The sequence below is a fragment of the Myxocyprinus asiaticus genome, chromosome 4 (assembly GCF_019703515.2).
Source record: "Myxocyprinus asiaticus isolate MX2 ecotype Aquarium Trade chromosome 4, UBuf_Myxa_2, whole genome shotgun sequence".
Classification (NCBI taxonomy): Eukaryota; Metazoa; Chordata; class Actinopteri; order Cypriniformes; family Catostomidae; genus Myxocyprinus; species Myxocyprinus asiaticus.
In genome coordinates, this window is record NC_059347.1 from 8,982,483 (window position 1) to 9,006,390 (window position 23,908).

The window sequence follows — 23,908 nt, forward strand, 5'->3', positions numbered from 1 at the left end:
ATCTGAGGTGCCACAAACCAATTGTCTTCATTTTTACAAGTCAAAATAGCGAGCCAAGTATTCCTTTACCTGAGCAGGACTACACAATTCACAAACACTCTCGGACTGTTAGACAGGAAGTACAAGATATTTGAATGCCACCACTTGGATGAAAAACCAATTTTATTTTCGTCACTATACTAAACCCTTGTTTACCACATTAGTGGGAATTGAAACTCAGCCCCTCCTGATCTCTGAGGAAATGAGGAGTTGGAGCCAGTGAATTTGTGGGCTGTGGGCTTCCTCCCTGCATTGGGAAACTTCTCGAGGCTACATTCTTCTTCCTCTTTACCCCCTGAATGGGATGAGGAGCTGGTTGGTCCATCTGTAATGCAAGGCTGCCACCTGTGCATGAGTTTGGCAGGGTGGCATGGCAGGGGCAGACTGTAATCCAAGGTAAACAGAGTAGCAGAGCATCGTCATCCCTTTTATCTTTCCTGCTTCTCTTCTGCATCAGCATCAAAGCGATCCCGAAAATTCCATCTGCCCTCTCTCTCTCCACCCCATCTACATCAAGTGTGGATGGGCATTTTGGTAAAATCGTTGTGCTTCATGTGATTTCAACCTCCTCTAGGGGTTCTGAAAAAATTGAGAGGAGCTGTCTCACCACCTGGTTTTTCTCTACAATCTCTTCACTTTATTCTGAGACAATCAGCCACAGAATGTTTAGTCTCTAAACATGTGTGTCTGCACACTTCCTGCAGATTGACACAGAGAAGTGGAGAAGGTGGTGCCTCAGCTGCCTGCCTCTGTAGTTCCCGCTGTGTTGGAGGATATCGCTGGCTGAGAAGTGAGAATGGGTATCTTCTAAAATGTTCCTCTGATGGTCAAGTCTAATGATCCCTAATCCTTACATTACACTGTCATATTCCTTCATACTCTGGCAGACACTAGGGCAGGGGTGTCAAACTCAGTTCCTGGAGGGCCGCAGCCCTGCAGAGTTTAGTTCCAGCCCTGCTCTAAAATGCCTCCTTGTAATCTTCAAGCACTCCTGAAGACCTTGATTAGCTGCTTCAGGTGTGTTTAATTAAGGTTGGAGTTAAACTCTGCTGGACTGTGGCCCTCCAGGAACCGAGTTTGACACCTTTGCCAGACATGCTAGCTTGGCATGCTAGTCTGTGTCATACACCTGTAATCTTAATCTAAAGAGCAGACCTGATGTGTGTCATTGCTTGAGATGTTATTTATGCAAAAGAAAACCATGGCTGATTTCCCCTTCAAAGCTGGACCAAAAATGCCCACTGAGGCCACCAGTGCATCCAGGATAGACTCTCTCTCAAAACATTTTCCAGGTTAAACTACCACCCCCCCCCCCCCCACTTACTCCCACATCTTAAACAGTGCATCTCTGGAGGTCAAGTAAGTCATTCCACTGTGTCTGTTCTTGTTTGGGAAACTCCTTGACCTGCATCACTGCCTGGTAGATGGTAAGTATTGAGGCACTCAAGGCCCTAAAAAAGGCAGCAACTGCTTTGCAGGTTGGTTCAGTAGCTTGCAGCATGTCTGAATGCTAATTCTTAGCTAATCCAGGTTGAGAGCAGTAATTCAGACATCTGGAGATAACTGAGAAAAAGGTTTTGAATAACGTAATGACATTGTAGCAGTCCATTATTTAGGGGGAGCGGAGGTACTCCTAGACACAAGCATCATGTCTGCCAGCCAACAAGGCTAGCATAATGAAATTTAGGCTTCTTAGGAATATGCGTAAGGGGTGTATCCCATAGTGAAAGACTAAAATTAATACATAAATGCTTTTTTTCCCTTAGGATTACCTTAGGTTTTAATTGTCCCTAATCTTTGTGGAGTATTGACTTCTACGAGTACATGTTACTCAAAACATGTAACAAGGCCTGTAGCAGTAGCAACCAAAACAAAACAGAAATTTCCTAAAAGGGACAGCCATGCTTTTTGATGTGATGCCTATGAATAGTGTAGAAATAAGTATGTGAACAAGAAGTGATGTCAATTCTCTTAAGACATGCATTGAAAGAGCCAAATGGCGAGAGCACTCTGTTTATCCTGGCAGAGCATTAAACCTGTTCCCTTTACCCCATGCTTTGTGTTTTTCTTGATATGCCACATGCAGCCCAGCCTTCTTCCTCTCCTTCTCCTCCTCCTCTGCACCTCCTCTCTGACCTTTGACTTCATACAGACATCATGTTGACCTCTGGCCCTCATTTATCTCTCTGTCCTCAGACCAGTCGTGTGTTTTCTTTGTTTTTTCCAAAGCCACCCTCCCCTTCCAAAAAAGGAAAGTTATTGCTCTGTTCTCTGATCAACCCCCTCCATCATTAGCTGTATGCTAAACGCCCCCTAAAGGAGGGAGGTGTTTCTGACTCACATGTCTCCTTTGTTTCTGTCTCTCTCTCGCTCTGTCTTCTTCCATCCAAACAATACCTCTCTCGTCTTTATGCCATGAGGCCTGTTTACACTTCCTTGGATGTGTCTCATTCCATAATCTCTGCATGCATGGTCCAAAAGTAACTTTTTGCCACACATTGGTAGGTTCAAATACTTAGATATTTCTTATCAAGCAATTAAATTGTATTTTGCAAAAATTTTATTATAAATTACATTTATCTTACTATAAATACATTTTTGTCCCTTTACCAATTGAATTCTGTAGCTGTTTGCATTTTGGTGACAAACAGTTATTGGGATACTCTGAACACTTTATACAAGATAAGTCAGTCTCTTTTTGTCTGTGAAAATATGTCTGTCACAAAATTATGGGCAAAACTTTACAATAAGGTTCCATTTGTTAACATTAGTTAAAATTAGTTAACATGAATAATTATTTTACAGCATGTATTATTCTTAGTTAATTTCAACATCTACTAATACATTTTTAAAATCAAAAGTTATATTTGTTGACATTAGTTAATGCACTATAAACTAACAATGAAAATTTTTATTTTTAATGACTAACTTTAACTAAGAATGCATTAACTTATGTTAGCGAATGGAACCTTAGTGGAAAGTGTTACCAGAATATGAATCCTAGATAAACTTCACATAAACATCACATTTTTTCAGAAGACGCTCACATCAAATCAGATTTTTTTTTCTTTACTAGGTGGTGGTCTTTTGCTCAAATCTCTTACATCAGCGAGATTCAGATTATCATTCTTAAAATTTGATTTAAAACATATGTTATGTTGCAGTACCTAGTAAAGTTAGCAACCAACTGACAAGTAAAAATTTTTCTTGCATTTGGCAGTTGGCGAGTGTTAATTTTGGACCCTGTCTGCATGTATCAAAGGAGAGCATAAAGCATGAATACTGTTCCATGGAGCTTTTGACAAAACTTTAGTCTGAAGGGCTCTGGAATAGGACACAATAACACATTCACATGGTTTATTAAAAATCCAGTATTTGCTGGTTAACTGTACTATGAGACACAATGGTGGCATATGTGTTGAATAAATTAAGATAAAGATACTGTAAGTGAAATAAGGCTATAGTCTTTAGGTATAAGTAACTTTACCAAACTTGCAAATACTGTGTGTGAGTATTCATGGAATCTGTAAATACTTTGTTCCATATCTTATGTAATAATTGTCCTAGTGTAATGCCCTTCAAATAAAATATCCCTTTTTGGCATGATGTTTGAGAATGGAACTTCATGTTTGAGCATGGCACGTTATAGGAAAACTGCATGAAGGCCTTTGCAGTGCTGACAGAGCTCTTTGATAGTTGTTTTTGCTTTTTGCATAAGGAGCACAAACATATGTTTGTCTGTTACCTTTTGGTCAATGTACAATCACATATTTATGTGAATGTAGTCTTTTTCCTCATGTCTGTCTATTACATGTACATTCAGAGATTAACTTCAAATAGGTCCTATTCTCTCTTTGTTCACAATTATGTATTGTATGTATGTTATGAATGTTATGCTTATTTTTATACATAACATATTATGTATTGGCTTTTGTTTGTTTCTTTGTTTCTTTGTTTCTTTGTTTTTGTCAGATTGTTTTTTCTTGAGTGGCTACTACTATCTAATTGAGCTTGTGACGTGTGCGTATTTGTGTTTTTGTGTATTGTGTGTCCATGTCTGTTTCCCATTCTGTGTCTGTGTCTTAAAGGCCTTCAAATACACACAAATAGACAAGATCTATTGTAGTACTGAAAGATGTGTTCTCAAATGGATGATTGCCTGTACACAGCATCCATATTACGTTATTGTAATTTTTTTTAATCAGAATTCTTTAGGTTTATGTTTACAACTTAATTTATCGTGGGACAATAAAAAGTAGAGTTACAGGAGTACTTCACAGAAAACTTGAGCTTTTCTACTCTATTCTATTCTATTCTATCTCACATTTTTATCATTTTCTCCTTCTAACTTTGCACTTCACTCTTAATATTTGTTTGGATTTTTGTTTATGAATATTATAATATTCATAAAGGTTTCATACGTTTTCATCATTGTCTAACCTAAAGTGACAAAGCTTAAAAACCAAGATGATTAATCTAAATGAGACCATGAATTTATTTGCACATCTCACTTTAAGTACCATATGTATTTGTTCACAAATTGATAATTTCTATTATCAAACATCTCTCTCTCTCTCTCTCTCTCTCTCTCTCTCTCTCTCTCTCTCTCTCTCTCTATATATATATATATATATATATATATATATATATATATATATATATACTGTATATATAGCTATTTAATGTAGCAGTATTTGATTCTGTAATATCCATTCAACTGTAAATTATCTACACAGGCATGAGTTCACATTATTAAGTGCATCCTCCCTATGAACCCCCATTCCAGGGCAATGTGGTTAAGATATCCCTTTGGTGTGTGTAGTGTGCTCAGTATGACAGGTCTTATCTGTATGGGGGTTGTAAAGAGGAGAGAGGAAACAGACTGGTCAATAAGTCCCATTGTTTATGTCAGAGTAAGATTGTTATTTAGGACAATACACAAAATTATCTTTCTTGGACAATACACATCATTCTCTAAGTACTGTATAGTGGCACTTTTATTGACATTTCTGTCATTGAGTGTGTTTAAATTTATAATAAAACCCTGAAAAAAATCAGCTCATTATAAACACTTGACAATGATAAACCAACCATGCAAGTTCAACCATACATACAGTACATGCAAGATATAGGGCACATTAAATAAGAAAAAGGCATTTACATGCAAAGCGCGATCGGGTAATTGGCAAAATATGGGTTTGTGAATGGGGCTTTGATTAACCCGCCATTGACCTTTCCTTGATAAAAGAACACTGTTAAAGGCATTTATATGACCTTACATGTTGTCAGCTCACTAAGCATAATCAGTATAAGATTGTGCATGTAAGCACACTCATAGAACATTGAAACTAGGAATGTATTTTTTGTAATTGTTTAGACCTATTTTTGGTACTTTTAAGCAATAATTATTTTCTTCATGAATTGGTATTCCAGAGATATGGTATCTATAGAACTTGCTTGTTTGTTTGTTTGTTTGTTCTTATTTAATGGTGAAGTGTGCAATTCTTAAACCACTAGTGTCACCAAATGTAATGAAAATAAATACTACAATAATTACTTTTTCAAATGGGATTTTTTTTAATCAGCTCCACATTTATGTCATTAAACGAGCCTTTGGTGCTGTGCAGTCTAGTTTGGATTCTCAAACTAACAGAACAATGTTTTGATCATGCAAAATTTTTACACTTTTCGAGGGAATCAGCCTATGAATGACTTACTCATAGTTGACTGCATATTACAAAAAAAATACATGCTTCACCTTTTAGGATAGGCATGGGTAAGAACATTCTTAAAATAACCTATAAGATGCATTTTATTATATGACTAATATCTCTGACTAATATTTTGACTATATAAAAGTTACATAAATGCATTAAGTTAACTTGAGCTATTTCTTCACTACTGTTGACAATTGTGAGTGTATGTATGATATCACCCTTTTTCATAAGAACAATGGCTGTTGAGGATGATGGAATATCTTTGCTAGTTGCTTGCATGCATGTTCTTGAGCCTGATAGAGAACAAAATGTCATGATTCTAGGAATGAGAGCATGGAAGAGAAAGCATGTGTGCGTGTATAGGGTGCTCTGCCCCAACTCTAGAGGGGTGTCTTTTACTTCCTGGTTGGTGACAGTTGAAAGTTTCTCTTTAACCCCCCTTTATCTCATGTGACAACCCGTGGGGCAGCAACAGTCCTTTACAACTGCATACTTGCTGGTACCACCAATGCCTGTGCTCTCGCTGCTGGCCCAAAGCTGCTGTAAGTGATGTTCTGTCAGACTTAACAACTGAAGTAGACCATCCCTAATCCAAAACTACATGGCAAACTGCTCACTCGAATACAGTGTTGGGTGGCTACTTCGAAACCAAGTTTTCTAATTCACAAACACATGTGGGCTGCATTCGGAGCCTAAGGATGTCACAGTGACAAGTGTGATTTCTCAGGACACCTATTTTATTGACACCTATTTCGACATTGTATGTGGTTTATTCAAAAAATTGCTTACAGCAGCTTTGAATATCTTGCAACAACCTCCCTAAATTCTTTACTTTTTTCCCCATTTGCTTTCTACTAAGTCAGTTGGGCTTGCTCTCCAGTCTCCCTTCCCTCACCCCCTGGTCTGGAGCACATCCCTCCTGGGGTCACTTATGTGTGGGGCTGATTGGGGGGTGCAGTGGGGGGGCCTGTATCAGCATGCCTCTCTCTGTCCCTCCAGGTTACGGGCTGGTGGTGCAGGAGGAACTAGTTTCACCGGCCTCCATGCAGTACAGTCTGCCTTCGCCACTGAGCAATGAGCCCTATTGGCAGGAAGTGTCAAGCATGGAGTGTGCGCCCATTGCTACCACAGAAGAGGACACACTCATGGAGATGTCTGAGGTACAGGTTTGGCCCACAGGCAATAGTCCTTCTATTGTGGCTGTGGAGGACTCCTCTCTGGAGTGCAGTAATGCCGATGACTCCGAGGCACTTCTAAACAGGAGCCTGGGCCACTCCAGGAGTGGTAGTCCTGGTGGAAATGGACCAGTGGGGCTTGCCGATCAGGAAGGCTTAAGTGGCTCCATCGAGCTTCTTGAGGATCAATCCATTGGGGCAGACTCAGATTACAGTGCTGCCGGGATGCACTGCCTGAGTGGAGGGGTCAACATCAATGCTCTGGACAGAGGTCATTGGTCGGAAGGGGCTGTAGGTGAAGAAGTCAACAACATTAAAGACAGTTCCAATGGTGGGTTGGGAGAAGGAGGAGGAGGCAATGGCATAAGCTTAGAAGATAGCATATCTCTTGTTTCAGGACAACATCAAATATATGCTCGAATGAGTGAGTCACCTGGGCTAAGAAGACGGGCAGATAATGGTGATGACAGGTGAGTTGCCCATTAGTCACTGAAACACTTTGTAGACCGGTAGATGACTCTACTGGTACAAATTATTCAGGACAGGGGTAGCCAACCGTGCACCTGCAGAACTACCTTCCTACAAAGTTTAGATCCAACATTAATTAAAGCCTATCAAGGTGTTCAGGGTTGCTTGAACATTACAGGCAAGTGTCTTGGAGAAGAGTTTGATTTTATATCTGTAATGTAGCCCTCCAGTAGCAGGTTTGACCACCCCTGCTTCTTGAATAATCTTTGGGTAATCATTTTCAACTCTTAGACCTCATTAAATCCAAATTGGAGTTTTGTGGCCATCTATCCACTAGTGTATTCTTAAAAGCTGACACAACTGAGATTTAGCTGATATACACATATAAAATGTATTTTTCTTTTTTTTTTACATTTTGTGAAATGGACCCAAAATATTTATTACTCTTTTTGAACTACACAATTTTTTGTCATAAAATGTCTCTTTAGAACAGGGGGGGGGCAAAGTACAGCCCACGGGGCACTTCTATACAGCCCGCGAGGCATTTTTAAAAAGTGTTCAATATCATTATATTAGAGTTAGGAGTTTGGTCCAAAATGACTAATTTGGTGCTATACAAACAAAATCGAATAGATACTGCTGTTGCCTGCAGTACGGTATATTAAACCATGTACATTCTGCCAGAATTAGGGGCCGTTTTCATGACAAAGTTTTCAACTAAAAATGGAAAACTTTTTATGCGTTTTGGCTGTTTGTTTACATGACAACGACTTTTTGGGGCCTGAAAACACAATGCGCGAGACATTCAAAATTACAGTGGCGGACTACAGGACTGTGTTTGTGCTGCTCAAGATTTTGAGTTTATTGACGCTTCTCCAGCAAAGTAATTGTAGTAATAAAGCAAACTAATCGTCCATCCAGAAAAATTGCTCGATGATTTCGCCATCTTCATTGTTTGTATTCACCGCTCTGTGGTAGAATGCTTATGTGCGCAGGCTCGCAGTGTTTCTTTACAAAGTAACATTGCCATCTACTGGACTGGCATGCATAATACAGCGTTTTTAGTTATTTCCGCGGATCCGTGTGAACGGGGATCGTTTTGACAACGTTGTCCTCTGTACGCGAAACTTTTCAAAAACGCAAAGGAAAAACTTTTCCGATTTTAGTACATCGTTGACGTGTAAACGTACCCTTAGAATGAGCTCAGTCATGTCCAATTCACTGCTGCCTTGAGATGATTGAGTGAAAAATGAGTACGGCAAAAATAAGAAAAGTTGACTCAAATGTCGCGTTTAAGAAGAATGGACAGCAAAATACTTGTTCACCAGTGTCGGACAGAAGGCATTATGTCTGGTATGCCAAGAAAGATAACTTTTTTTTGCCGTTTTTAAAGATAACTACCTCAGTCATCATTTTTCAAGTAAGCATTCAAGTAAGCATGCAAACTGTGTCAACCTGTCATCTGCAGAAAAGGCAAAAAAAACTTGCCATGAAATTAAAAGCCCAACAAAATACATTCACTAAACAGTGCTCTACTCAAGACTCGGTAACAAAGGCTAGTTACATAGTGGCACATACAATCGCAAAGCATAGCATGCCTTTTGCGGATGGGGAGTTTGTGAAGGACTGTATGTTGGAGAGTGCTGATATACTTTGTCCTGGTACTAAAAGCCAATTTGAGAACATTAGCTTATCACGCAGAACCATAACCAGGCATGTGGAAGTGATCTCTGAGGAGCTAATCTCTGAACTTTAAAAAAGCAGATGGCTTCGACCTTTTTTCTATAGCACTAGATGAGAGTACTGACATCAGAGACACCGCTCAACTTTTGATTTTTGTCAGAGGAATAAATGAATCCTTCAAAATAAGAGAGGAACTTCTTGCAATCAGTGATGGGAACCACCAGGGGCTCGGATTTGTATGACACAGTGTCCGCCTGCTCTACTACCTTCATTCAGTTGCTCAATGACACAGATGCGGAGCACCATGATATTTTGTACCATTCAAATGTGCACTGGCTAAGCCTGGGGAAAGTGTTTCACTGTGTTTGGGAATTGAGAAGTGAGATAGTTACGTTCCTTGATATGGTTGGTAAAGCTGATGACTTCTCCGAGTTACAAGACACAGATTGGCTGGCCGACTTTGCGTTCGGTGCGGACATACTGGGGCATTTGAAAGATCTAAATGTGAAACTTCAGGGAAAGGACGTTTTTGTGCACAAATTGTATTCCAACTTGAAAATGTTCAAAGCCAAACTTGTGTTGTTCTCTAGACAAATAAGCAGCCGATCTCTCTCTCATTTTCCGACACTGGCCGCACTAAGATCACCAATACTACAGTGTCACATTGAGACACACAGTAGCACTTTAATCAACCTGCATGCCGAGTTTTCCTGTCGCTTCACAGACTTTGCGGAAATTGAGACTGATCTTGAACTTGTATCATGCCCCCTGTCTTTCAACAGCGAGAAATCACCACCAGACACAACTGGAACTTATCGACATCCAATGTGACAATGCTTTAAAGAAGAAGTTCAAAACAGCAACAATTGACCAGTTTTATACCTCACTGGATAAAACAAAGTTTCCAAACATTAAAAAGCATGGCCAAAGGATGCTTGTTTTATTTGGGTCTACTTATGTGTGTGAACAAACCTTCTCAGTCATGAACTACAACAAATCCAGCCACAGATCAAATTTAACAAATAGCCACTTGTCAGCTGTTCTGAGGATCTCTACATCGAAAATTACACCAGACTTTGATGCTCTTGCCAAGAGAGGGGGCCAGACTCATTGTTCACATTAACATTGCCATAACCACAACTGGGGAAGGCAAAGATTATGCTTTCTTCCTCTGTTTTCAATGCACATATTTTCATGGTGATGGATATGTAGTAATAGTTGTCTAGCAATGCACTTGGACACAAGCCTTTTGTCCACATTTATCTGAAAATGAACACTGGTACTTTGGGCTGAGATGATTTGATAATTGTATTGATATATATTAAATGAGAATGGGTCCTTAATATGCCAAACGTTTCACTCAGTAATATTAGAATCTTTTATTTTTTTCAGAACTGTATATTACAATCTGTTGTCATATTTTGCATGTAGATCCAGTGATATGCACAAGAGTAGAGATGCAGAAAACGTCCTGGTTACTTGCGTAACCTCCGTTCCCTGATGGAGGGAACGAGACGTTGTGTCAATGTAGTGACACTAGGGGTCACTCTTGGGAGCCCAAAACACCTCTGGTCTTTGATAATAGGCCAATGAAAATTGGCGAGTGGTATTTGCATGCCACTCTCCCGGACATACGGGTATAAAAGGAGCTGGTATGCAACCACTCATTCAGGTTTTATGCTGAGGAGCCGAGACAAGGTCCGGCCATTTCAGCGGGTAGTTCATTGTTGTGGCAGGAGGGACACAAGGTCTCGTTCCCTCCATCAGGGAACGGAGGTTACGCAAGTAACCAGGACATTCCCTATCTGTCACTCACTCGACGTTGTGTCGATGTAGTGACACCAGGGGTCCCTATACAAAACGCAGCAACTGGCTGAACTGTGTCACGTGAACTGGCGTTGTGTGACGGGCAGACCACTGTGTGCCTCGTAGCCAGCACACCAGGCTGACACGTAACCTCCCCCAACATAGTTATGAGTGTCGAACGGTCTTTTGGGGACAAGTCGACTACCCAAAAGATAGAGACAGGCTAACCCAGTCGTGGCCTCTTTTCCCCTTCTTTTTTCCACTCCCTAAAAAATAAGGGGGATTATCCGACTGAGCTGCCAGGTCTAGTCGGGGGGTGTCCCTCCCAAGGGGAGGACACCGCGGAGACCACACCTCGCCCAAAGAGAGGGGGAGATATTTAAATGGAAAATGTCACATGGTCTTGCCGACCATGTGGAAAGTCTCATGGTAGATCCTGCCCAACGGGGGTGGAGTTGCTACAAACATGGAGACTGTGGCAGAGGGGGCTCTGCCCAAGGAAGACGCAGTTTGCCTGAACATGAACATGAACCATCCACGAACGCTGCCTCCGTGTGGGTCGCGCCCAGACACGAAAGACAGTGATCGTGACCGTCTGAAGTTGAGAGGTAACGACCTAAAGTCATCTTTAAAAAGACATTCCGTGTGTGCCGCTCTTTTAGAGAAATATACTCTTTCAGAAAAATATACTCTCTTTTTCTGCCGAAGCGCCCAGGGGCATTCTCTGCAGTGCACCAGTGCAGAGGAGGGAGAAGCTGCTGAAATGCGCAGTCAGATTCAGCAGAGGTGAATGAACAGTCGTGAGAATTCAGCTCAATGAGCATGACTGTTCGGCTCTGAAGAGAAAATCTGAATGAGTGGTTGCATACCAGCTCCTTTTATACCCGTATGTCCGGGGGAGTGGCATGCAAATACCACTCAGCAATTTTCATTTGCCTTTTATCAAAGACCAGAGGTGTTTCGGGCTCCCAAGAGTGACCTCTAGAGTCACTACATCGACACAACGTCAAGTGAGTGACAGATAGGGAACTGTGTGTTTGAGGTGTTTCAAAAAAATTTATAATTCTTATATAATGTATAATTTTTCAAAATATAAAAGTGTGTTCATAAAAAAACAGGGTAAATATTGTACAAAGGTAGAACTGTTATGCATGTCCATGTATACCTACAGTACAGTAGTAGTTGGCATGTCAATTTGGAATAAATAAAAAAGGCTTAATTTGTCACACATTTAGTATGTGGCCCTTCACTTGGTTTCAAAAACTTGATTTGGCCCTCGAGTCAAAAATGTGCCCACCCCTGCTTTAGAATGAGAACGTCCCCTCACCTTAAATTACAAATACCATGGTTCATGGTTTGGTTGAGGGGTGCACCATTAAGGCCCTCGGTAGTGTAGCCTACTCTTTGGGCCTGGGGGGAAATTTTAATGCTGGCCCTGTCAGTGTGTTTTTGGTTGCACTAACACTTGTGCTTTATTTCCTTAACCAGCCATCAATTGGTTGCGAAGGAAGTTGCTGCAGTTAAGTGGTATTTAAGTACAAGCTGTCAAGAGTGGTTGGGCTTGACCGTAAAGCAAACTAAAGGAACTTACAAGCCTTTTGATATGTCCCACCCCAGCTGGATGTTTCAATAGGAAATATATCAACATATTAGTTCTTTAAGTGGATGAAGACTTGCATGCCTGTATTTATTTATTAGCTGACTTAATTTCACTGACCACACACAGTTTTATGCAGTGCAGCAGAAAGAAGGCTACTTTTACTCATAATTATCACAGCTGACTGGGTCATTACCACTTCTAATTTTCTGTCTCATTCCCTAGGTTAAGTGGTGGGTCCTTCCTGTCGTACCTACAGGATCAGGGTGCTCCTGGTTGGCACTCGGCCCCAGAACCAACTCCAAGTAGGGTGGGGTCTCTATCGTGCTCCCTTCCTAGACAGGCCATTGAATCTATGATGTCATCAGTGCGAGCTGCAGTGGATTGTGATTCTAAACAGTCTTGCCTAGGCCAGGAATCCCTAATTGAACCAGTGCGGGACATAGGGCATGCTGAGTTTATCCACGGGCATTATCAGGGAACACAGCCTTTTGAGAAAGGACTAGGCTTCCCACATAGAACAGCTAACATTCGAGGTTGGGAGGACATGCGTCTAAGAGGGCAGGTAAGAACTGAGAAGACATTGTGATATCATTTCTTTCTGTTGCATTTGTGTTGTCATATGTCCAAAACACGCTGGGCTCTATTTTTTTTTGTGACCGCGCGAGGAGCAGCGTAATTCCACGTGCACTGTTACCCAATTTTTGTAATAGCTGCAATTCTAAGTGCAATTTTCATGCCAGTGCAATCTGTGGGCATATGCGCGCAAACAGCGGGTGTATTGTATGTTAATGAAGTGCCGAAAAGTGCAATTTGCTATTTTCCTGAGTAACAGGTAATTGCGCTGAGACGTCTGAGAATCACGTCTATTCTCAGCGCAAATTCTAAACTTGGTCCCTGCAGTTGCAGTTTGGTGATTCCACCAGCAGATGGTAATTAAGTTCATGTCCAAATTCAGAAAATACAGTGGAACATAAAATAATTTCACTGACAATAATATATGATGTTAAAAAAATTTATAAAAAAAAATAATAATATATGATGTTTTGTGTCAGTAGTGAAAATGATTTAATATACAGTACTTACATTCACTATAATATAACAGAGCCTACATCCTATTATTCCAGACGAGCACCACCTTTTTCCATGCATATAAAGATTTATAATCCTTGCTATCAACGTCTTATGGATAGGCTGAATTTTGCCAACCTGCTTGTGCCTAGACGTAGCGCACGCTTGCACAAAAATACCAAACTCCTTGCCATGCCCACTGACTTTGCGCATATGGCGTATCGCTGTCCTTCAGTGTCCTTGTGACCTCACAAGGATGTCTAGTGACATTAGGCAGTATGCAAATCAACAGTAAAAGACCTCTTACCTGGTTCATACTTGTAGTTACTTGAATAATAGGCTTGATCAGTTATGAATGACTTGGTTTATGTGATTTGATTTGATTTTTACTAATTGCAAAATATATTGGATTGGCAGGCAGGGTAATTTACAAGCATTACATTGATATGTGCTCAATATACTTAGGATTGTATATCTTACTGTATTACCAAATTGCTAAGGCATCTCTATCATTTATCTATCTATCTATCTATCTATCTATCTACAGTTGAAGTCAGAAGTTTACATACACTTAGGTTGAAGTCATTAAAACTAATTTTTTAACAACTCCACAGATTTCATATTAGCAAACTATAGTTTTGGCAAGTCATATAGAACATCTACTCTGTGTATGACACGAGTAATTTTTCAAACAATTGTTTACAGACAGATTGTTTCACTTTTAATTGACTATATCACAATTCCAGTGGGTCAGAAGTTTACATACACTAAGTTAACTGTGCCTTTAAGCAGCTTGTAAAATTCCAGAAAATGATGTCAAGCCCTTAGGCAATTAGCTGATTAGCTTATGATATGCTAATTGGAGTCAATTGGAGGTGTACCTGTGGATGTATTTTAAGGCCTACCTTCAAACTCAGTGCCTCTTTGCTTGACATCATAGGAAAATCTAAAGAAATCAGCCAATAACTCAGAATTTTTTTTTTTTACCTCCACAAGTCTGGTTCATCCTTGGGAGCAATTTCCAAATGCCTGAAGATAGCACGTTCATCTGTACAACCAATAGTATGCAAGTATAAACACCATGGGACCATGCAGCCTTCAAACCTCTCAGGAAGGAGACGCATTCTGTCTCCTAGAGATGAACGTAGTTTGGTGCGAAAAGTGCAAATCAATCCCAGAACAACAGCAAAGGACCTTGTGAAGATGCTGTAGGAAACAGGTAGACAAGTATCTATATCCACAGTAAAACAAGTCCTATATCGACATATCCTGAAAGGCTGCCGAGCAAGAAAGTAGTCACTGCTCCAAAACCGGCATAAAAAAAACAGACTACAGTTTGCAAGTGCACATGAGGACAAAGATCTTACTTTTTGGAGAAATGTCCTCTGGTCTGATTAAACAAAAATGTAACTGTTTGGCCATAATGACCATCGTTATGTTTGGAGGAAAAAGGGTGAGGCTTGCAAGCTGAAGAACACCATCCCAACCGTGAAGCATGGGGTGGCAGCATCATGTTGTGGGAATCCTTTGCTACAGGAGGGACTGGTGCACTTCACAAAATAGATGGCATCATGATGAAGGAAAATTATGTGGATATATTGAAGCAACATCTCAAGACATCAGCCATGAAGTTAAAGCTCAGTTGCAAATGGGTTTTCCAAATGGACAATGACCCCAAGCATACCACCAAAGTGGCAAAATGGCTTAAGGACAACAAAGTCAAGGTATTGGAGTGGCCATCACAAAGCCCTGACCTCAGTCTGATAGAAAATTTGTGGGCAGAACTAAAAAAGTGTGTGCAAGCAAGGAGGCCTACAAACCTGACTCAGTTACACCAGTTCTGTGTGGAGGAATGGGCCAAAATTCCAGCAACTTATTGTGAGGAGCTTGTGGAAGGCTACCCAAACCATTTGATCCAAGTTAAACTATTAAAAGGCAATGCTACCAAATACTAGCAAAGTGTATGTAAACTTCTTACCCACTGGGAATGTGATGAAAGAAATAAAAGCTGAAAGAAATAATTCTCTCTATTATTATTCTGACATTTAAGAATATTTCACATTCTTAAAATAAAGTAGTGATACTAACTGACCTAAGACATGGAATGTTTTCTAAGATTAAATGTCAGGAATTGTGAAAAACTGAGTTTAAATGTATTTGGCTAAGGTGTATGTAAACTTCTGACTTCAACTCTATCTATCTATCTGTCTATCAGCTTGTAGTATTTTGACAGCAAATTAGTGTAGTGTATAATGCTTATAGTTGCTTGATGTGGCACACACACACACACACACACACACACACACACATCAAACCCCTACATGGACACATCCCATTGGTTTCTAAATATAGATCCTGTCTTCTGTGATCTTAAAGCAGTGGCCATTTGGGGGCGTGGATTGGGGGGACATTATATATTGATTTGGAATGCAGTGACAGCAAGGTCATAAACTACAATGCTCTTTCTAAGACACAAGACTGTCATTACTGTAACACAACAGGCATACATCTTTAAAGTAAAGCAACTGGACTTGTAACATTTGCATGTGAAAGCTTTAGTGAGGGAACGTGAAAGCTATTTTTGACAGGGAGTATTTGGTGTTTGCTCCTGCTGAAAAGACCAGCTTAGAGTAGCATGCATTATAAAGGGACAGCTATTAGTAAGCCATTTGTTGGTTTGTTTCCCCAAAAAAGTGTAAACTTTTCTTTATTTGTTTGAGCATTCTGACCAGCCCAACACAGTGGCACTGGCTCAAATAATGGCATGAGTTTGGAAAGATGGTGGGAATGTCTGGGGAAACCTGTTCAAAATCAGTCAATATTTGAGCAATTCCATGTGGCACAGGAATAACACACTTCACTTCACCTTAAACAATTTGAGGTTCCATTCTGTAAATAGTTCATGTAAAATTTTGACTTGTGTAAGTCTTAAACTACATGCAAATCAAGAAGACACATTAACACATTATTAAAAACATTATTAAAATGTTAAAAATGTCAGCAGCTGCTCGTGTACGTTCACAAACTTCTAACCAGAACAAGAGAGTTGTCCTCACATTTCAGGTATTTAAGGCATCAAGATCACGTGTGCAATCGGACACTGGTAAGAGAGAGAGAGAGAGAGAGAGAGAGAGAGAGAGAGAGAGAGAGTACAGTCAAAAAAGGAAGCTAAAGCCAACCACATTCCCAAAACAGCTGACTAGGGGAAGAAACGAGAGAGGGAGAAAGAGGAAAGGTCTCGGATTATAATTTTTCTCCTTTCTTCAAATGTAACCTGTGGAAAGAGTGGTAGACAAATATTAGGGGAAGATAACATCTTTCCAACGTGTATATGGACCTTACCCTGTGCGCGTTAGTGTCTGTGTGCTTTTGATACACAATCGTGACACTATGTGGGCAATGGTGACTGAGTTGCTCTTCAGCTTCGTGCTGTTGGCCTTCATGGTGATCAGTTGCCAAAATGTCCTGCATATCGCCAGCAGCTCTGTCCGATCTGTGCTGGCCTTCATTCATGCTCAACTGGATCGTGAGCTGGGTGAGGATGAAGGCATGGCCGATGAAGAGGAAAATGTCACCACACGAGTGGTGCGGCGCAGGGTTATTCTGAAGGTATTCAAAGGAGGAAACAGAAAGAAAAAGAGAAGAGAGAGGTTCACATAGTGATAAAATACATTATTTGAATATGTTGGTTGTAGGGGATGACAGTAGGACTTGGGGATTGGTTTCAGTTGAGTTTGACTTAGAAGTGACAATGTATGACAATGACCTGCAAGAGTACAGTTGCAGGAAAAAGTATGTGAACTTTTTAGATTTACTTTCTCATTAGAAGCTGAAATTCTTGAAAAAAAAAAAAGGAAGCATTGGCATGAGTAGTTCAGAATAATCATATTATTTCTTTAGAAAAATAAGCAGTTAAACAATTTTGTTTTCAAAATATGTTTCATATTTTAAAAACTTTTGACTAGCAAATCAAAGTGAGGTGGTGTAAAAAACATGTTTTGTTTTGGTTTCGTTTTTTGCAGAAAATGCTTTAAATGTTTTTTTTTGTTTTTTTTTTTTATGTGAACCAACATGGAGACAAAGATTACATTTCCTCCAACTTGACAAGTGTTTTAAAATTAGACTTTTAAAAGATCTCTAATTTTTATCAACTTTATTTGTCTATCTATCTATCTATCTATCTATCTGTCTGTCTGTCTGTCTGTCTACAGGTATATATCTATCTATTTGCTCACTATGGGTCTAGTTTATCGTCATAGAGGAACATTGATTTGTAGTTTATGGGTTGGCATAACGTTGTAAAGGTGGGTGTTGATGAAATTACACTGGTAGAATGCGCACATGGTACAGTATGTTTTAGTGCAAATTACCAACTGCGGTTCAGACAAGGTTTATCATTTTGACCTTTGTAGTCAGCTTTTATTAAATAACTGTAATCAAGACAAAGACAATTGTGAAGACATCAAATGAAAGTGTGAGTGAGGCTTTTTTTTTTTTAAGTTGCTTCTGTCATATTTCACTTAGGGTGATGAGGCAGATGATCTACCAGGGGAGCAAGTGAGCGAGGAGCAATTTACAGACGAGCATGGCAACATCGTCACCAAAAAGGTCAGCTCTCTCATCCTGCTTTAATGCATGCAGCAGTCATCTGCCACATTACCCTCACATTTTTTATTTATTTTATTTTATTTTATTATTTTTTTGTAGCTTTGCAAATAAATGTGATTCATGGTTTACAGTTAAAAAAAAAAAAAAAAAACGTGTGTTGGAGTCTGTTCCAATATGTGGTAAGCTGCCTACCTAGACAGCATTTAAAGGCATCATTTGCATGCTCCTGACATGGACACTTTTCCAAACAGTAGGCAGCAACCTTAAGCTACCTTCTATGATACCTCATTTAGACAATATTCTAATACAGCATCACATTTATCCTTTAGGGAGAAGGTGATCCTAAAATAAATTGTGACAAACTCCTTAAAAAAATGTTCATTTTCTATGCTTATTAGATTACAGTATCGGATCATTAGCTTTATTAACTCTAAACTCTAAAAGAGTGCAGCATTTGGGTTCTTGAAGTACTTTATTTATTTATCTTTTTTCAGTTGGCGAATTTATTTTTAATAATAACTTGCAAACCATTAAAGACAGACCTATAGTAAGTAAATGTTATTTCAACTAAAAATTGTGTTTACTGTAATAGCGTAATTCCTGGTGAAGAACTGCGCTATCCTTAACCACGAGAAATGCTCCACCATTCAGAGAACAGCAGCCAAAAAACACGCCAAACAAGCTCCGCAGCGACTGTCCACTCGCATATGTTTGCAAAAATCGGAATATTTTTTGCAATAAAATACAAATATGTAGTTTCTATACTTATATTTAACAACTTCAAATCAATACTTTTGCGTTTGTCCATACTTTTTTTTTCCTCCCCTTTTCTCCCCAATTTGGAATGCCCAATTCCCAATGCGCTCTAAGGCCTCATGATGGCGTAGTGACTCGCCTCAATCCGGGTGGCAGAGGACGAATCTCAGTTGCCTCTGCGTCTGAGACTGTCAGTCCGTGCATCTTATCACGTGGCTTGTTGAGGGTGTTACTGCAGAGACATATTGCGTGTGGAGGCTTCACACTATTCTCCGCAGCATCCACACACAACTCACCACGTGCCCCACCGAGAGCGAGAACCACATTATGGCGACCATGAGGAGGTTACCCCATGTGACTCTATCCTCCCAAGAAACTGGGCCAATTTGGTTGCTTAGGAGACCTGGCTGGAGTCACTCAGCATGCCCTGGATTTGAACTCGCAACTCCAGGGGTGGTAGTCAACGTCTTTACTCACTGAGCTACCCAGGACCCCTTGTCCATACTTTTCAATTCAGTTATGTCATTTGCAATGTTATATGTGATTGTAGTTCTTTCCCTCATGAAAGACATTAAGTACAGAGTCTTGTACATTTGGTTTGATTCATGGCCTAGTACTCTTTTATGAAGAATTTTCTGAAATACCTATGCAATAGGGATGAATGGGAAAAATACTTACTGAACCATAATGACTGAAAAAGAGTGCAGGCACTCTTGAGCTATTTTGGAATCAACTGTGAGGTTAGTCAAGTCTCTCATGCATTTCTCATAAGGAGTGATATTTGCAGGCTGCACGTGAATGGCCATTAACAGAGTTGCTGTCTATGTAAAGCGTTCACTTGTGAGGTTACATTTAGTTTAGGATACTGCCTTAGTAGGCATTAGACAGCAAGGCTGCTCAATACGTTTTGGAACAGTGCTTAAAGTCTACATGAGGCTGACGTTTATGAGGCAACATGTGTAACATGACTAATTTCATAGACTGAATTAATTACTGTACGTTACATGAAATGCAGTATTTCATGACAAAATGCTGTTACACAAAATTCTAATCCAAAACCTGATTGCATGCACGAAATTGACACAAGTTCCTTCCATTTTGTGAACATCAGGCCAAATATATTTTTCATTTTATGAATAACAGAAAACACCTTTCGTGGAGAAAATGCACCCCGCATGTCACGTAATGCTCATTCTGTTAATGAAATATACATAAATAACTGTTTTTATACATTCCATTTTGTAACTCTAGACACTAGAGCATTTTGTTCACTTCAATATGGGACTGAGGTTCCTCTGAAACGTTTCGCCACTTGCCATGGGACGTCCCTGCTTTTTGAGACAGTTGGCAACACAATTATGTCACAAAATGTAATTCGTTGAAGTGTCATCTCTTGACAAAATGCTGACTTTACATTTCCGTTGACTAAATGCGACCAGCTCCAAGTGTAAATGCATTTTGTCATGAAATACTGCATTTTGTGTCATATAACATCACCTAGGCTGCTCAAACTCAGACCAAATATGCTAAACAATAGGTATTTAGACGTTGTTTTGCAACCTGGTCTCACAGAATCACATTACTATACCTACATTTTAAAATTATATTTTACATTGCTCGTTGCATGTATTGTGTTAGATTCTTGGTGAAATGAACACTAGAGATGCTAGGACAATAATTTTTATTCACTTTCAGACAAATCATTAGTAAAACGTCAGATTATAAATTCACAAATGCTTATGGTTCGCTCTGTTCCTCACACAATGTTATTTAATTACTTCAAAACAGCTTAACTATAGCACATGACTTGTAAGGTGACATTTTAACATTTACATTACATAAACAACTACATTTACAAGCTTGTTCAAGTGTGACCAAATTGTGCAGTAGCTCAACTGAAAAGGAGAGTTATACTTGCAACATAAAGGACACGGGTACGAATCCAGAAGGGTATGTGAGTTGACGCATGAGCTAAAAGTTTCATACAAGCGCCACGAAATTACGTGGTTGCTTCAGCAATTGTGCTTTTTATCTCACTTTTGCTTTTTTGACATTATTGGTCAGGTGTAGTTTTAAGGTTTAGAGTAGGGAGGAAGGATTTGTTTGAGACAACATTTCACTCGCTTTTAGCACCACACAGTGGACATTTCACCTCGAAACTGCTGTGATACATGTAATCAACCATTTAATGACATTGTGCAATGATAACTTTCATGAGACCAGCCAGGAGTTTTGGGTTAGTGTTGTCAATAGTTAACACTGTAATTCAGTGACAGTTAGCATTAATGTTAAAGTGTTTAGTATTAAAAGAGCAAATAACAATAGTTTTAAAAATCTGGGTAAGTGGTGATGCTGTATTTTTTACTTTTTCAAAAATCTGTAAATGGGTTGCAAATGCCATTTCATGTTGATTTGAAGTACATGCCTCCTTTCCTCCTTTTTTCTGCTAGGCATCACAATTTATTGCCTTTAACATTTTTTCCTCCTTGTTCCCCTTTTGTATCACCCTGATTGTCCATTTTTATTTCCACTCCTTCGTTCCTTCTCATGCACTCTCTGCTTATCCACTGTTTCTCCTTGATCTCACCCCATCCATGCACATGGGTGACGTAGACTGTGAGGAAGGTGGTCCGGAGAGGAAAAGGGGAGGAGGGGGGTCAGGAGCTCATCATAGAAGGGCTGCCGCAGGATATCACAGAGCCAGATGTTGATGGGGAGCAGTATATGAGCTATGCCATCCTGGGCCGTGACAGCAAGGTGGGCTTTTGAGTTAGCTGGACTTGGCCCAACTGGGTCGTCTGGTTTACACCAAGACTGCAGGATATGGATCGAAAGAATGTATGCAAAGCGCTAGATGTTCAGTTAAGGCGTAGTTGACCAGAAAACACCACACGTTTAAGCAGACAAACAAAAGAAAAAAAATGCACAAAGAAGTTCCTGCAGTATGACATACTAGATGTGACATAGGACTGGTTTGTTGAAACTAAGTCAGAATGGACAGTTTGGATCTCCAATAAAGGTACGCTAAGATTAAGTATTATCTAATGTTAAAATATGAGTTAATGTGGGTTTAAAGTGGTTATAACAAAACATGTGAAGCACATAATAATGATTTTAAATCATTTGCAAGAATTAATTACAAAACAGTACAAGAATTCATAAGGTTGCAAAAGCACATCTGTAGCGATTAACAGCACATTTGTAGAGAAACATCATATTGAAAAAAGAGAGTGAACCATGTTCTGCTTGGCATTAAGTTATCATCCATAATATAAATTAAGTTCCTCAAATGTAAGTGGTGCATAAGCGTGACAGCAGAATATAATGGATAATGTGAGAAGATTGTAGGTTTTGGACACCTCAAATGCTTCGTACTTTTAATATCATTGTTCCACTCTCATTGATATCATTATTTAGTAATGGTGATGGCTTGGTATCACTTTAAGTAACTGGTCTGAGCAGAAGTTTGTTATAATTGATATGATTAGAGTTTAAAACTTAATTTCACCCCAGTGAATCATTACACTTTCTATTATTATTATTATTATTATTATTATTCATTTTCTTTCAGTTCCAAAAAGAGGAATCAATCAGAACCACAAATAATGATGTAACAATCTCAGCAAATGTGCCCGCACATTAAAATGAACCAAATAGAATTGTTACAGTAGCTTACTAATGACAACAGCAGCTTTAAAGTGGTGACAGTTAACACGGCTTTGTTCAGAATTTTTACACAAACTTGGAGATAGGTGCCCCAAATTGTGCCGCCCTGCCCCCACACAGTTTGCAAGATCGCGATGGGAGAAAGGTGCCCCGTCAGGCTACTCAGACTTAAAGGCTCTATATAGTTAGGATTATGGATGCTCATAATGTATTCTTACATTATGAACAAATATAAGATAACCATGATAAACAGTAGGCCTAAAGGTAGGCTACTTGCAATAATTAGCATCAACCATGTGATTGCTGGGTAGAAATGACGAAGTCGTTGATGATTTTGCATCAATGAAAACTAGGAAGGGAGGGTTGAATTTTAAATTAGGGATTAGGTGTAATAGCACAGAGTAGCAGCAATTTGTAAGAATTCTGCCATATACTTTATTTATTGACTCTATAATTTAATTGTGCAATTTAAGTTATGTACTGTATAAACTGTATAATGTCAATGTTAATAGAATGTGCCATTTATTTATATATATAAGGGGCGTTAAGGGGGGGTGCCACGTCCGATCTCGCCTAGGGCACCAAGTAAGCCAGAACCGCCACTGCTTTTAAGGAGGACAACTGTCTTGTAGATATCTCATAAGAAATTGTGATTTGTTGAGGTTTTATAAGGGGTTCATTAATGGCTAATAAGTTATTTACAGATGCATAATAAATCACTGAAATGTGGTTATAACAACATGCATAAAAAGGGTGACTTTCATACAATATCTGTGAAATAGTGAGCCATTTTACCGCACATGTTATAAATGCTTATAACACTTATTCAACATTCATAACTTATGAAAATTTACCTTAATGTAAAATGGAAATATATGTTGCCATCACTATGAACCTGTGCATAAAAATTCAGTTTAATGGTCATCAGGCTTTATCATATGATAGAAGCTGTGAATGAGCATAAAGACCTGAAAAGTGTTTTTGCCGAGGACTTCAGGTAAATAGGACTAGGTAAGTTGGGACACAGCTTGGAGTAGCACCATTCTTTTGACATCAACATGACAAGGAAAGTGACAACACAAGTGAGTCAAGATATTACAGTAGTTTCAAATAAACACAAAAACGGCATAATCTCTCCTTTTTATCTCATTATAATAATCTATTTTTCTGCATTGTGACATAAATCACGATTTAGTGCAATTTATGTATTTGATTAATTTGAGTATGAATAAGCGTATTTATTAAGCATTTATAAATTACGTTAAAATGCTCACTATTTGGCATGTATTACATGACAGTCACCTATTTTATTCATGTTGTTA

The 23,908-nt window shown here is 39.3% G+C and overlaps 1 protein-coding gene across 6 annotated transcripts in view; it reads left to right on the plus strand.

Moving 5' to 3' along the window:
• The window catches only part of LOC127437095 (ankyrin-1-like), a 115,512-nt gene that overhangs the window by 82,876 nt on the left and 8,728 nt on the right, over positions 1-23,908 (plus strand). For 4 of the 6 annotated variants that reach the window (XM_051691806.1, XM_051691761.1, XM_051691770.1 and 1 more), the window contains exons 39-42: positions 6,756-7,401; positions 12,711-13,050; positions 18,081-18,164; positions 21,534-21,677. In XM_051691806.1, coding sequence (XP_051547766.1) covers positions 6,756-7,401; positions 12,711-13,050; positions 18,081-18,164; positions 21,534-21,677 — 1,214 coding nt within the window. Of the gene's footprint in view, positions 1-6,755; positions 7,402-12,710; positions 13,051-16,739; positions 17,166-18,080; positions 18,165-21,533; positions 21,678-23,908 lie in introns of those variants that run through there. The other 2 variants (XM_051691786.1, XM_051691796.1) reach the window with 2 other exon arrangements.